We start from the raw sequence: 14,876 nt of genomic DNA on the forward strand, positions 1-14,876 counted from the left end.
ACATTCAAAGTTACTTTTATAAGTCAATGAAATAACCTTGCGAAACAAATGACCATTTTGGATTCAAGAATAGTTTATATCTTTGCACATGAATGCCCATTGGGATTGAAGTGTGAACAGGCACAGGGCTATTTGTTGCATGAGATGGTCAAATGTAGTTACTATAATGTTCCGAAGATTTGTTTGTACATCTTGACATATGTCCTTTCTGGTTCTATAATGTTGGAAATTGGTCATATCACTTTCTGAATAGGCAAATGGTTTGCAAATTGCAACCAAACAATCATTTTCACTTGCTCCTGTATCTGCTATGCATTAAAGCACAAGTAAAAAATGATTTTCCGTAGAATCTAATTGTTTTTTCTACTTGGTAAGCTCTAGATTCCTAAAATGAAGGCATATGTTAGTGACACAGAAGACTTAAAGCAGGATCCTTCATACCAAGATACTTGGGATGACATGATAATCAATGTAAGGTTCTTTAACACAAGGCAACTCTTAAATTCCTTCCTCTCATTTTATCTGGACTGCTTTATTGCATGGAAAAGAACATGTCCTGTTGAGAATTCCTTTTACATGCTGAGAATCAAGTGCAAGACAAAATCAGAGGCTTTCTAATAATCTATTCTGCCTCTGTTCCTTTTGGGTGACAGTTCCTTTCAGAATCCTTGGATGTGATTCAAGACCCTGATTGGGTGATCTCTCTTGGAAATGCTTTTACAAATCAATATGAACTTTATACACCAGACGATGAACATGCTGCACTCCTTCACCGGTATTGATTTCTTAACTATGTTGTCTTGATTCTTTACAAGAGCAATAATGATCCCCCCTCCATGTTCTTCTTATTCTTAAATAAAATTCACTTCTATATCTTCATGGAATTTGTGAATGCTTGTCAATGTCCCTCCAATTTGAAATGCATTTTCAATAACAGTGGCAATTGTTATATTATCTTATTGTCCCTTGAAGTTCATAAATGCCAAAATCATGCTTGGTTTCCTTTGTGTTGATTGTACTTATGTTTTGCTTAGGATAGGATGTTAACCTTATCATCTTTAAAGTCCCGTTTGTTTGGAATAAGGGTAGTATGCCTCTTATTAAAACCTTGGGCACTCCTCCCTCCTCTAACCTTTTGGGGAAGTTAGGCCTAACCTATTTTCTTAAGATGGTATCACCGTATCAGAGCCTCCTATAACTATAAGTATTCTACAGTCTAGGTGTTTGGTTCTGGGCATAAGTGGGTGCATTAAATTCACACATTGGTTTGGGATGAGGGAATGTACCTTCTATAGAGAGTTGGGCAACTCCTCCCCTCTTGAGTAGGGCAGGGGAGGGGGGTGTTTAGGCCTGGCTGGCCAGCTCATTTTCTTAAGATAATCCATTCTTTTTATGTTGCTTGTACCATTTCTATTTTGAACTTGTGTCTTAGTCCAGTTTTAAAAAAAAAGGAAAAGCAATAGAAAAGAAAAAAATTGTGGCTTAGCACTCAAACCCTTATCCTAAATAGCATGGAATATTGAACACGCAAGCCCAATTTATAATGCTGACAATGATTTTAATACTTCGTAACATGCACACAATCCTTCTCAAATTCCAATAACTGAAAATAAAAATTGTTGATGTCATAAGTGCATCAATAATTTTGTTTGATATGTATGACGCAACATTTGAATACAACTCTCTTATTGTATCACGTAAATAAAAAGGCCATTCTTGGGTGGATGGTGTAGGATTAGAGGTGCTTCTCAGAAGGAAGTAATATATAAGAACTACAACATATTTTACAGTTGAAAACAAGGTAGTGTCCTTATGCATATTTCATGCTTGTCTTCTTGGCTAATCCTATTTGATTTGGGACTGTTAGATAATTTTAAAGACTTGATATTTATTGGTTCCTTCATAAATTCTCTAAAGATTGCACATTTGCACCCTTTTGGTAACTTGTTGACATCAAAATCTTGAATTGTATAGGATGTATTTACAGTTGTAACTTCTTTTGTACTGCAGGTGCCTTGGTATGCTTCTACAGAAAGTTGATAACAGGGCATATGTTCGAAATAAGATTGATTGGATGTATAAGCAGGCTAACATCGCTATTCCAACCAATAGGCTTGGTTTAGCAAAAGCCATGGGATTGGTATGTTTGATGTTAGAATTCCTGATGTTCTTCCCCAAGGCAAATAAAAAATGGCAATTTAATTTTCCATTTTAAAATTTGTGGCTTTTGTTTCTTCCAGGTTGCAGCCTCCCACTTGGACACTGTGTTGGACAAGCTTAAAGACATTCTGGCAAATGTTGGACAAAGTATTTTTCAAAGGTGAATGTTAGGCTTTAAGGATAGGCTCCCCAAACAAGATCCACCACCAGTATCAGTTATGTGATGCAGATATTAAAAAGAATCTTATCAATTTATTCTATATCTTTTGAGATGAATCCCTTTTCTTGTTCTTGATGGTTTATGCATTTCCCCTTGCGTGATATCTATGCCTCCTTTTTGATAAATCCTGACACAGTTGGGAGTTGGGACCTCTTGCTTTCTTGAATATTAAAGGTTGTTCTGTGGTTGCCAATATGGTATATAATGGTTCTTCAGAAGTTTTGACCAATAGTATGAACTAAGAAATTATAAGTCTTCAGAAATGGGCCAATTTTTTGATGTAATAATTAAGTTCTCAACTGCAAAGGCACTGGTTTGAGAACTGAGAGCAACCATTTCATGCAGAAGATGAAGGCTGTTCAGACATTTAAATCCTTAGTCCCCTTTTTGTTTTTATGTCTAATGTAATATAGAGAAATTGAATGTGACTCGATTAAATTTCTTATCCCAAATTTGATGCTTTAGATTCTTTCTTTTCCTTCTGGATAAGAGTGACTGTAAAAATTGGGGGATGAGAAACAGTCAAGCACTTGAATCTTGTTTTATCCTGTTACCTATTAGTGATGATGCTGATTGGTTTATAGCATCATTTTTGCAGATTGTTGTCTTTTTTCTCTGATAGCTATAAAACTGAAGAGTCTGATGATATACATGCTGCCTTGGCTCTGATGTATGGATATGCTGCAAGATACGCTCCATCAACAGTTATTGAAGCAAGAATAGATGCTCTTGTTGTACGGTGTTTTCTTTTTCCTTGTTTTAATTCTCTTTTCCTGCTAATATGATAATATTAAAAAATAATACTAGCATTTCAGTAGAAGGCTGGTGCCATATCTGTGCTTGAGCTGTGATTCTAAAGTAAATGTGTATCTGTTTAGCTCATACTTTAATCACATCATAAAAGATTGTTGCTAATAATGTACAAATTTTGTTGTTACTCGTATGGATTTCATCAAGTATGTCTTTCTACAACAGTTTATGTGCATCTCTCAGATACAATATGGAATTCTGTTTACTTGTTTTTTCATGCGATTCCATTTTTTTCATTATACAATAAAAAAAATTTGCAGAAATGTTTACTTGGTTTGGCTCTCCATAGGCAATATTTAATGACTTTGTACTAGATGGATAAAGAAGCCTTGGATACTAAAAAAAATTTTGGATGATGATTGCCTTTTTGTCTTTTATGCATCCTCGTCTGTTTTTATTTTTGCTTGAATATGAAACAAGGATGTATTTTTTGGGAACATTGTATTAGCTCATTGTCAAGTATGCCCTTTCCAAAATGGAATTATTTCAATCAAACATTTTAATAGAGTTTCCTTGTCATCAGAATTTTCCTTCAAATCCTCTTCTTCACTGATTTGAAGTTACGATTATAAGATATTTAGGTACTAAAAACCCTCCAAGGTGTGGTCTATAGATACACACTTGTCCTCTTTCAAATTCACTTCAGTTTTCTTTTGGCTGAAAGAGGTCCAAAATGATGTAGATTTGGCTTGAAATGTTGTAACCACGTGAAGTATCAAAATGATGTGTGTTCTTTGAAAACTTGAGGACCATAGATTGGGTTTTGAAAGGGGTAGGACAAAAGCATATAACCTCAAGGAGTTCCTACAAGAACTAGTTTTTTTGAGCTTAAGGTATATTCCTGTTGACTTATTTGCTGATCCTAACTGATTTTAGAGATATGATTTGATTTGATTAAGATTCTTAATTATCTCTATAATTATTATTTGATTATTTGCTTCCTGTTTAGATATAATTCATTGTGTATAAATAGTCATATAAACCAATTGTAAAGATTAAGAGTGAAATACAAGAATTCTTTAAATTTTTTCAAAATTCTTCATGGTATCAGAGCTTTTTCTTGATTTTAGAGTTCAAATTCAATTTTTTTCTCTTTAGGATTTCAAAACCCTAGATATACCTTTTTTTGTACTAACCCATCTAGGAGCCTTTCCTCTCACCGCCGACACCAGGACTGTCGCCGGCCGATCGCCCAGCTCCGACGCCGAAAAAGCCCGCACATGAGGCTCACGCACCTCCCCTTCCCGGCGCGTGACCAATCGCCTGACGCTGCTTCACGGCTCTAATCACTTCGGCGACAATTCCAACCATCTCTCCGGCCTTCCCGTGCCGCTACCCAGTCTTTTTGGTGAATCGATTGGGCTCTCTTGTGTGTACAACCTTGGGTACGTCCTATTCTTTTACGGTTCATAAATCTTTATCATGACAGAAGGTAAAAGGGTCTCGATTTCTAACTCTGATTACTCATCCTCTAGTGCCACATCTAACTTTGTAAAGTCAGATAATGCTTCCTCTCTTAATAATGTTCTATGAATTATCGATTCTGGTGCGAATAGACACATGACAGGCTCTTCTAAAGGCTTTCTCAATTATTTTGCTTCTCTAATCAAAGATAGTGTCAGAATTGCTGATGGCTCTTTTACTCCCATAACCGGAACAAGTTCTGTTATTTGCACATCCAATATTAAATTATCATCTGTCCTTCATGTTCCTCACTTTCCTGTCAACCTTTTATCTGTCAGTGCTATTACCAATGCCCTTAATTGTAAAATTGAATTCTTTCCTGATCATTGTGTTATTCAGGATCTTCGCACAGGAAAGAGGATTGGCAATGGTAGGCTACATGATGGCTTATATATGTTGGAGGGTGATCTAGGTTCTTCGATATCTCAAGCCTGTTTTGGAGAAAATAAGAATGTCAATAAGAAAATAATACAGTGGCACAGACGGTTAGGGCATCCATGATTTTTTGCCTTAGGAAAACTTTATCCTAATTTGTTTGCTAGAACTCAGTTTGATTCTCTATTTTGTGATGCTTGTGAATATGCTAAACACACTAGAACATCCTATCCTTTAAGTCATAATAAAGTCAAATTCCTTTTGCGATTATTCATTCTGATGTTTGGGGGCCTACTCAAACTGTCTTCTTGTCTGGTAATCGATGGTTTGTCACCTTTATTGATTGTTACACTCGAATGACTTGGGTCTATTTGATTAAAGCTAAAAGTGATGTCTTTTCTTGTTTTCAATCCTTTCATAAGATGGATTGTACTCAATTTGATACTAAGGTGAAAATTTTGAGAACTGACAATGGAAGAGAATATATGGATAGTAGCTTTTCTGCTTATTTGGAGAGTAATGGAATAGTACACCAGACTATTTGTCCTTATACTAGTGCTCAAAATGGCGTTGCTGAGAGGAAAAATAGGCATCTATTGGAGGTAGCTCGATCTCTTATGTTCACCATGAATCTACCCAAAGCATATTGGGGAGATGCGATCCTTGCATCTGCTTATCTTATCAATAGAATGCCTCTCAAGACCCTTGACTTTATGAGTACTTTGGCGGTTCTACAAGGGAAGAATTCATACGTTGTTCCACCAAAAGTATTTGGGTGTGTTTGCTTTGTCCATACTAGGACGGCAGGGAAATTGGATCCCAAGGCCCTTAAATGTGTGTTTGTTGGGTATTCTCCAACACAGAAGGGATACAAGTGTTATCATCCTCCCTCTAGGAAATTCTTAGTCAGTATGGATGTTACCTTCCGAGAAACTGAATCCTACTTCAGTACCACCCACTCACCTCTTCAGGGGGAGATTAATGAGCAAGAAGAGGTGATTTCGAATTCTGTGATTCTGAATGATATGGTTCAACTAGAAAGAACTGAACCCTACTTCAGTACCACCCTTCTCACCTCTTCAGGGGGAGAATAATGAGCAAGAAGAGGTGATTTCGAATTCTGTTATTCTGAATGATATGGTTCAACTAGAAAGTATGAGTTTTAGTAGACAGGGGGAGATGTCCAATCAGGGAGAGAGAATTGGTCGTTTGGACAAGTCAGATTTGAGAAGGTATTTAAGGAGAGACAAGGCAGAAGAAGCCATTATGCAGTCTACTCAGAGTCAATAATCTTCTCCTGGTGAGTTACCTAGTTAAGAATCTTCTTCTGGTGAGTTACCCATAACTCTTGAATACTTCAATGACTTAGATAAACCTATTGCACAAAGAAAAGGGGTCAGATCTGGTACTAAACACCCTATTTCTAACTTTGCTTTTTATGAATTCTTATCTCCTTCCTATAGAGCCTTTGCCTTGTCTATTTTCTCTATGTCTATTCCACAGGATTGGAAGAAAGCTCTTACAGATCCTAAATAGAAGAAAGCAATGATTGAAGAGATGAAAGCATTGGCTAAAAATGAGACCTGTGAGCTTGTCACTCTCCCACCTGGGAAGAAACTCGTTGGCTGTAAATGGGTGTTCACAGTGAAGCACAAAGTTGATGACACAATTGAACTGTTTAAAGCCAGATTGGTTGCTAAAGGATTTACTCAAATCTATGGAGTGGATTACCAAGAGACATTTGCCCCAGTTGCAAAAATGAACTCAATCAGAGTTCTGTTATCCTGCGCAGCCAACTTGGAATGGGACTTGTAACAGTTTGATGTGAAGAATGCTTTTCTCCATGGAGACTTAGAGTGTTATAAGTTATAGAAAGTAAATATGTTAATATAAGAAGTAAATATTGATAGATGGATCAGTTGCTTAATCTTAGGGATTGTATAATTATAGGCTTGATTTTCCTTCCTGTTTAGATACCGTCTCTCATGTATAAATAGGTTGTAATCTCTATTGTGAAATACAACAAATATTATCCTTCTACATGGTATCAGAGCCATTCTCGTAGAGATTTAATTTTTTTTTTCTCTCGTCAAGTTTAAAATTTTTTTTTAGAGACTTAGGCTCTGTTCATTTGGGTTACCCATAAAGGATAACATTTGGATCTCACCATCGCCGGAGTCGCCACACCATTCCCTTGTCAGATCTGAGGTTTGTTTGCCGTTCGGGTGTTGGGTGGAGGTGTTTTAGGTACTATTTATATTTGGGGGTACTGTTCATCGGCACTGTTCACGGTACTGTTCATCGGTATTGTTCACGGGTACTGTTCATCGGCATTGTTCACGCCAGGTACTTTTTTCTGATTCTGTGTTTCTTTTGTTGCTATCGTTTTGGGTTGGTTGTCCTTATGGTTGAAGTTAAAACCACCACCGTAACTGATGTGATTCCTATGATGACTAAAATCACGGAACACAAATTGAATGGATCTTCCGATCAGGGAATTTTGATATCTGCAGATGAGTATGCACAATTCATCCAATACCAGGCATCTTTAAAATCCTCTAATTCCTCCTCTATCACTACAATTGCCGAGTCAGGTAATTCTACTGCATGTCTTGTGTCTTCATCCTCCAAATGGGTTATTGTTTCTGGTGCTACTGATCATATGTCAGGTGCTTCTTATGTTACTCTTGATGATGGCACTAAATTTTCTGACATAGGTTCTGGTCATGTCAACTTAACCCCTTCTCTTTTTGTATCCTCTGTGTTATGTCTCCCTAAGTTCGCGTTTAATTTGCTTTCCGTGAGTAAACTCACTCGTGCATTGAATTGTTGTGTCTCATTCTTTCCTGATCACTGTGTTTTTCAGGATCTTTCGACGAAGCTGATTATTGGTAGAGGGAGTGAGTCAGAGGGTCTTTACGTCTTGGATCAGCAACTACCTTGATCTCCTCGATCTCTGGTATGCTCCACGCGTTTAACACCTTTTGATGTTCATTGTCGTTTGGGGCATCCTTCTCTCTCGGCTTTGAAGAAGTTATATCCACAGTTTCATTCTTTGTTTGTTCTAGATTGTGAGTCTTGTCAATTTGCCAAACATCATCGTTTACCTACACTGTCTCGAGTCAATAAACGGACTTCGTCCCCCCTTTGAGTTAGTCCATTCAGATGTTTGGGGTCCTTGTCCTGTTGTGTCTAAGTCTAGCTTTTAAGTATTTTGTTACTTTTGTTGATGATTTCTCTCGTACTACTTGGTTATTTTTAATGAAGAGTCGTTCAGAATTATTTTCTATTTTTTGTGCATTTTATGCTGAAATCCAAACCCAATTCAATACTTCCATTAAAGAGTATTTCTCTGGGGAATTTCAATCTTATTTGTTACAAAAAGGGATTCTTCATCAGTCCTCTTGTATTGCCACTCCTTCACAAAATGGAGTTGCTGAAAGAAAAAATCGACATCTTCTTGAAGTAGCCAGAGCCCTCTTATTCCAAATGAAGGTGCCTAAATGTTTTTGGGCTGATGCTGTATCCACTGCTTGTTTTTTGATCAATCGCATGCCTTCCTCCATCCTTCATGGTGATATCCCTTATAACATTTTGTTTCCCACTAAATCTTTGTTTCCTATTGAGCCACATATCTTTGGTTGTACTTGTTTTGTTCGTGATGTTCGTCCACAGGTTACTAAATTGTATCCCAAATCACTCAAATGTGTCTTCTTTGGCTACTCTCGACGTCAGAAAGGGTATCGTTGTTTTTCTCCTGATCTGAATCGGTATCTTGTGTCTGCGGATGTAACATTCTTTGAGTTCACTCCGTTTTTTCCGCCATCATCTGTTTATAACACCATCATCTGGATTTGCCTATTGCTCTTTTTCAAAGGTAAATGTACTTGCACTTACCCTATTTCATCTTGTGTCTCTTATGATCAATTATCCTCCTCTTCTCGTTGTTTTGTCACTGCTTTAGATTCTATTTCAATTCCCACAACTGTTATTGAGGCTTTGTCCCATCCTAGTTGGCGTGCTGCAATGGAAGAGGAAATGATGGCCCTTGACACTAATAGCACTTGGGAGTTGATGTCCTTGCCCCTTGGAAAGTGGGCTATTGGGTGCAAATGGGTGTTTGCAGTGAAAGTAAACCCTGATGGATCTATTGCTCGCCTCAAGGCCCGTTTAGTGGCCAAAGGTTATGCACAAACTTATGGAGTCGACTATTCTGATACATTCTCCCCAGTTGCCAAGCTCGCATCTGTCCGATTGTTTATTTCCTTGGCGGCTACTCATGATTGGCCTTTGCATCAACTAGATATTAAAAATACTTTTCTTCATGGTGATCTTCAGGAGGAGGTTTATATTAAGCAACCACCTGATTTTGTTGCTCAGGGGGAGTCAGGTAAGGTTTGTAGACTTCGAAAATCCCTTTATGGCTTGAAACAGAGTCCTCGGGCATGGTTTGGCAGGTTTAGTGAGGTGGTCCAACAGTTTGGAATGAAGATGAGTAAGTGTGATCACTCAGTGTTTTATAGAAATTCTGATAGTGGAGTAATTCTGCTTGTAGTATATGTGGATGATATCGTTATTACAGGAAGTGACATTGCTGGCATCACATCCCTAAAAGAATTTCTTAAAACACAGTTTCATACAAAGGATTTGGCTACCTTGAAATATTTCTTGGGAATCGAAGTCATGCAGTATAAGAAATGCATCTTCTTATCTCAAAGAAAATATGTTCTTGATTTGTTGGCAGAAATAAGAAAATTGAGTGCTAAGCCTTGTAGTGCCCCAATGACCCCTAACCTTCAACTTACCACAGAAAACAGTGAGCCATTTGCAGATCCTGGAAGGTATAGAAGATTAGTTGGCAAGCTAAATTATTTGACGGTGACTCATCCTGATATTGCATATTCAATGAGTGTGGTAAGTCAGTTTATGTTTTCTCCTACTGTTGCCCAGTGAGATGCTCTGGGACAGATTCTTTGTTACCTTAAAAGGGCCCCAGGGCGAGGCCTATTCTATGATAACCATGGACACTCAAATATTGAATGCTTTTTTGATGCTGATTGGGCAGGCTCGAAAGTTGATAGGAGGTCAACTATTGGGTATTGTGTTTTTGTGGGAGGTAACTTGGTCTCATGGGAAAGTAAGAAGCAAAATGTGGTCTCCCGTTCTAGTGCTGAATCTGAATATCGAGCCATGCCACAAGCCGTTTGTGAAATCTTGTGGGTACGTCAACTGTTGGAAGAAGTTGGGTTCACAAATTCGGTGCCTACTAAGTTGTGGTGTGATAATGAAGCAGCTATCCACATTGCCTCCAATCCAGTATTTCACGAGAGGACTAAACACATCGAGATTGATTGTCATTTTGTTCGTGAAAAGGTCCAACAAAAGATAATATCAACAGGACATATCCGAACTGGAGAACAATTAGGAGATATTTTCACTAAAGCTCTAAATGGGACTTGAGTTGATTATATATGTAACAAGTTGGGCATGATTAACATTTATGATCCAACTTGAGGGGGAGTGTTATAAGTTATAGAAAGTAAATATGTTAATATAGGAAGTAAATATTGATAGATGAGTCAGTTGCTTAATCTTAGGGATTGTATAATCATAGGCTTGATTTTCCTTCTTGTTTAGATACCGTCTCTCATGTATAAATAGATTGTAATCTCTATTGTGAAATACAACAAATATTATCCTTCTACATAGAGGAAGAAGTGTTCATAGAACTTCCTCCTGGGTTCGCTGATGAGAAGACACAAGGAAAGGTGTGCAGGTTAAAAAAGGTTTTGTATGAGCTAAAACAATATCCCAAAGCTTGGTTTGACAGGTTTAGCAGAGCCATGATGTCCTTTGGTTACCAACAAAGCAATGCTGATTAAACTTTGTTTATCAAACATCGCAAGGGTAAGATCACCCTTCTTATTGTTTATGTTGATGATATAGTGGTGACAGACAATGACAAAGAGGAAATGGCTCAACTAAAGAGGTTGTTAGCTCAGAAATTTGAAATCCAAGATCTAGGAAAACTGCAATATTTTGTAGGTATCGAGGTGGCTAGATCAGAAAAAGGAATTTTCATCTCTCAAAGAAAGTACATTTTGGATCTGTTGGAAGAAACTGGTATGATGGGGTGTAAACCAGCAGAATCTCCTATTGAAAGTAATCACAAGCTGGAAGCAGGAACTGGTGAGTCCGTGGATATTGGAAGATACTAGAGATTGGTAGGAAGGTTGATTTATCTCTCACATACTCGACCGGATATAGCCTATGCTGTTAGCTTAGTCAGCCAATTCATGCATGACCCTCGCGAGACTCATATGCAGGCTGTACTTCGCATCTTAAGATACCTAAAGGTTGCGCCAGGAAAAGGGCTTCTTTACTCTAAACATAGTCACGTTCAAGGCTTTTACAGATGCAGATTGGGCAGGATCTCTCGATGACAGGAGATCCACCTCTGGCTACTGCACAGTTGTGGGAGGGAACCTTGTCACCTGGAGGAGCAAAAAAACAAAGTGTTGTTGCTCGGTGAAGTGCTGAAGTAGAATACAGAGCAATGGCCCAAGGTGTGTGTGAACTCTTATGGTTACAGAAGTTATTGGAGGAGTTGAGGTTGCTCGAGAGAGACAAGATAATTTTGTATTATGACAATAAAACTGCTATAAGCATAGCACAAAATCCAGTCCAACATGACCGGACGAAGCACATTGAAATTGATCGGCACTTCATTAAAGAAAAATTTACAGACGGTGTCTTGAGCCTTGTTCATGTGACTTCTACTGGGCAACTTGCGGATGTGTTTACTAAAGGGCTCAACAACAAGATTTACCATAATCTAATTTGCAAGTTGGGCATGTGCGACATCTTTGCACCAACTTGAGGGTGAGTGTTGACTTATTTGTTAATCCTAACTGATTCTAGGGATATGATTTGATTTGATTAGGATCCTTAATTATCTCTGTAATTATTATTTGATTATTTGCTTCCTGTTTAGATATAATTCCTTGTGTATAAATAATCATATAAACCAATTGTAACGATTAAGAGTGAAATACAAGATTTCTCTAAATTTTTTCAAAATTCTTTAATTCCAAATCGGCAAATCTACGCATGCCTTCACCAAAGCTAAATCTCAAAGACATGAACTTGAACATGGTACTCGCTTTATCTCACAAAGGTAGAATTGCTTTTCTTTCGTTGTCCCAAATTCTAGTCCACTTTTCTTTTTGAAGAAATTGAAGTAGTTCATTTATTGGTTTTCTAATATGCCCCTATTTAATATACATTGAATATAAAATTTATTAGTTCTAATATTAATTTAATAACATGAGTCATGTAATTTGAAGCAATATGAATGGAGAGTATATTAAGAAAAGATTAAACAAAAGTTATTGATTTAACTATATTAACTACACTTGTTAATTCATGTGAAAATAGGAATACATGTATTTTTGTGGGATGGAGACTGGAGAGAGTATTTACTTGCGTAGTCACACATCATCGTAGGTCAATCTATGCATGGCACCTAGATGAACCCATGCCAATTTTTCAGTTTTTTTTTTTTTTTGGGTGTGAGAAATGGAGTTTTAGATGTTATTGGTAGATGTTTTTCATGCTTTGCTTATGGAGATGCTGACAGACTGAAAAAAGTTCCCTGCCTGATTTGTTCTAAGATACCAACTGTCTTTGTGTAATGGAAGATTCTGATAACTCTGCAATGGCTTAAGAATGGCTAAATATTTGCCAACATTTTACAAAATCTATATCATGATGGTAATGCCATAATGATCTCTAGTTGCTCTTATGATTTGTTGCCTTGGCCATTTTCACTGATTTACCAGTTATATACTAGATAGGCCAATTCTTTAATTTTTCTGTCTTACAGGGGACTAATATGCTCTCACGGCTTCTTCATGTACGCCACCCTACAGCAAAGCAGGCTGTAATTACGGCTATTGACTTGCTAGGTTTGTTCTTTGCAGTTGGTCGTGAACTTTATTTTCCTCTCTTTTAATGCTTGTTGCATTGAAATACTTTGTTGACCAATGTATATATGAATGTTTCCCTGTTCTCTTGAATTCCTAAAATTTGCAATTGTAAACCATCAATGGCAGGCCTTTACTTTCACAAACTAATCTGGATTAGTTTATGGTAAAGATAGTTATACTGTACAAGATTAATGATGCTTAAAGTTCATTTTGGAATCTTTTGAAGATTACTGATGCTCAAAGTCATTTTGTAATCTTTTTCTCTTCCCAGCGCCATCCAGCTTGTTTTTTATATTGGGTTTTCTGGCAGTATTTTGCAACATGTTCTGAAGTCATCATACAAGTACGTATTACCTATAAGGATTTGAAGAAGAGTTGGGATATATTTCACAAGGAATAGTTCACTAATCGGATGTCTGGAATGGAACTCTAATAAAATCAATGAAGATTCTCATCTCTTGGCTTGTTCTAATTTGTAATTTCTTTTTTAATTTTTCATCTCCTTGAGAATGAAATTTCACACCATAGATTCATTTTGTTTGCCCAACACCTCTCTCTCTCTCTCTCTCTCTCTCTGCAGCATTTTTTTTTTGAGAATGTTAAAACAATGATATGAGATGGGCTTTCTGTCCAAACTAGGAATAGATTATGATGAGATGCATGTTGCTTTCTGTTAGTGAGATCCCTTTCTTTCTTTTTTTTTTTTTTTTTTTTTTAATTTTATTTTGAAGGAAGCAAGATCTCTCTCTTCATGCTTTGCCATATTTTATTTAAAACTAATAGACAGTTCAGATCTGGAAGGTTTTTGGTGGGATGCACTTTGCTTTATTTTCACACTTAGGCACCCATCATGTTTCATTCCTATGTTTGTTGCTCAAGGTAGAAAACACGTTGTAGTGATGCAAACAATTAGTTCAAAAGTTCTTTGCTAAGCAGTTAGATTACATGCTGTATTGCTTTTATATCTTATCAAGTAAGAGTTTCAACTCTCTTATGAAAACATTTTAGATTGAATTTATTTGTACCTTCAAGAGTTTAAGAAGTTGGATGAAGAGGAGTTGTTATTTTGAGGAAGTAAAAATCCCTTTGATTATAATAAAAAAGGAAATTGGAAGCCTCTTAATGCTATTTGTTTACCACTGTTGAATCCCACATCGGTTGTGGAAAGGGGTAATGTGCCCTTTATAGCTTTTGGGTGAGTTAGGCCTGACCCAAATTTAACATGGTATCAGAGCCTCTCATCCGATGTTGGGCGCCCCATAAATGTGCCATGCACCAGTAAAAATTCTGGGTGTGAAGGGGGTGTATTGAATCCCACATCGGTTGTGGAAAGGGGTAATGTGCTCCTTATATGAGGCATAGGCAATCCTCCTCCTTGAGCTAGCTTTTGGGGTGAGTTAGGCCTGGCCCAAATTTAACAACCACCATGTATCATCTTTGTTTCATTGATTATTTTTCTGCAGACTATTGAAGTCCAACATGGATTGGTCTAATTTATTGCTTGCCATGCGGAATGCCTGTGGTGTCCTGTCCTGTATAGTATACATTCAATTGTTATTGAAAATGTTTAATTCTGTGTTATGGCACATTATGTCTTAAATTTTATTCCCCTTAGTTATAATGCAATACTAAATCTTGTGGAGATCATAATGTTAGTATATTGGTGCTGGAATAGGTCGTGCTGTCATTAATGCTGCGGAAAACGGTGCATCATTTCCACTGAAAAGAAGAGACATGTTGCTTGACTATATATTAACTTTGATGGGCAGAGATGAAAATGACGGTTTTGCTGATTCCTGTCTTGAACTTCTGCATACCCAGGTTTTTGGAACACCTGTATTCAAGACTTCAAGTAGTGA

General features: G+C 37.2%; 1 protein-coding gene across 4 annotated transcripts in view; it reads left to right on the plus strand.

The window, feature by feature from the left end:
* The window catches only part of LOC110620890 (protein SHOOT GRAVITROPISM 6), a 40,500-nt gene that overhangs the window by 12,806 nt on the left and 12,818 nt on the right, over positions 1 to 14,876 (plus strand). For all 4 annotated transcript variants that reach the window (XR_006351695.1, XM_043958970.1, XM_043958969.1 and 1 more), the window contains 7 exons: positions 382 to 471; positions 654 to 775; positions 2,011 to 2,140; positions 2,241 to 2,320; positions 2,979 to 3,114; positions 12,915 to 12,996; positions 14,693 to 14,838. Coding sequence is in view for 3 of the 4 variants with exons in the window: in XM_043958970.1 (XP_043814905.1) it covers positions 382 to 471; positions 654 to 775; positions 2,011 to 2,140; positions 2,241 to 2,320; positions 2,979 to 3,114; positions 12,915 to 12,996; positions 14,693 to 14,838 (786 nt within the window). In the remaining variant the exon portion in view is untranslated. The remainder of the gene's footprint in view (positions 1 to 381; positions 472 to 653; positions 776 to 2,010; positions 2,141 to 2,240; positions 2,321 to 2,978; positions 3,115 to 12,914; positions 12,997 to 14,692; positions 14,839 to 14,876) is intronic.

This window comes from Manihot esculenta, chromosome 8, assembly GCF_001659605.2.
Source record: "Manihot esculenta cultivar AM560-2 chromosome 8, M.esculenta_v8, whole genome shotgun sequence".
NCBI lineage: Eukaryota > Viridiplantae > Streptophyta > Magnoliopsida > Malpighiales > Euphorbiaceae > Manihot > Manihot esculenta.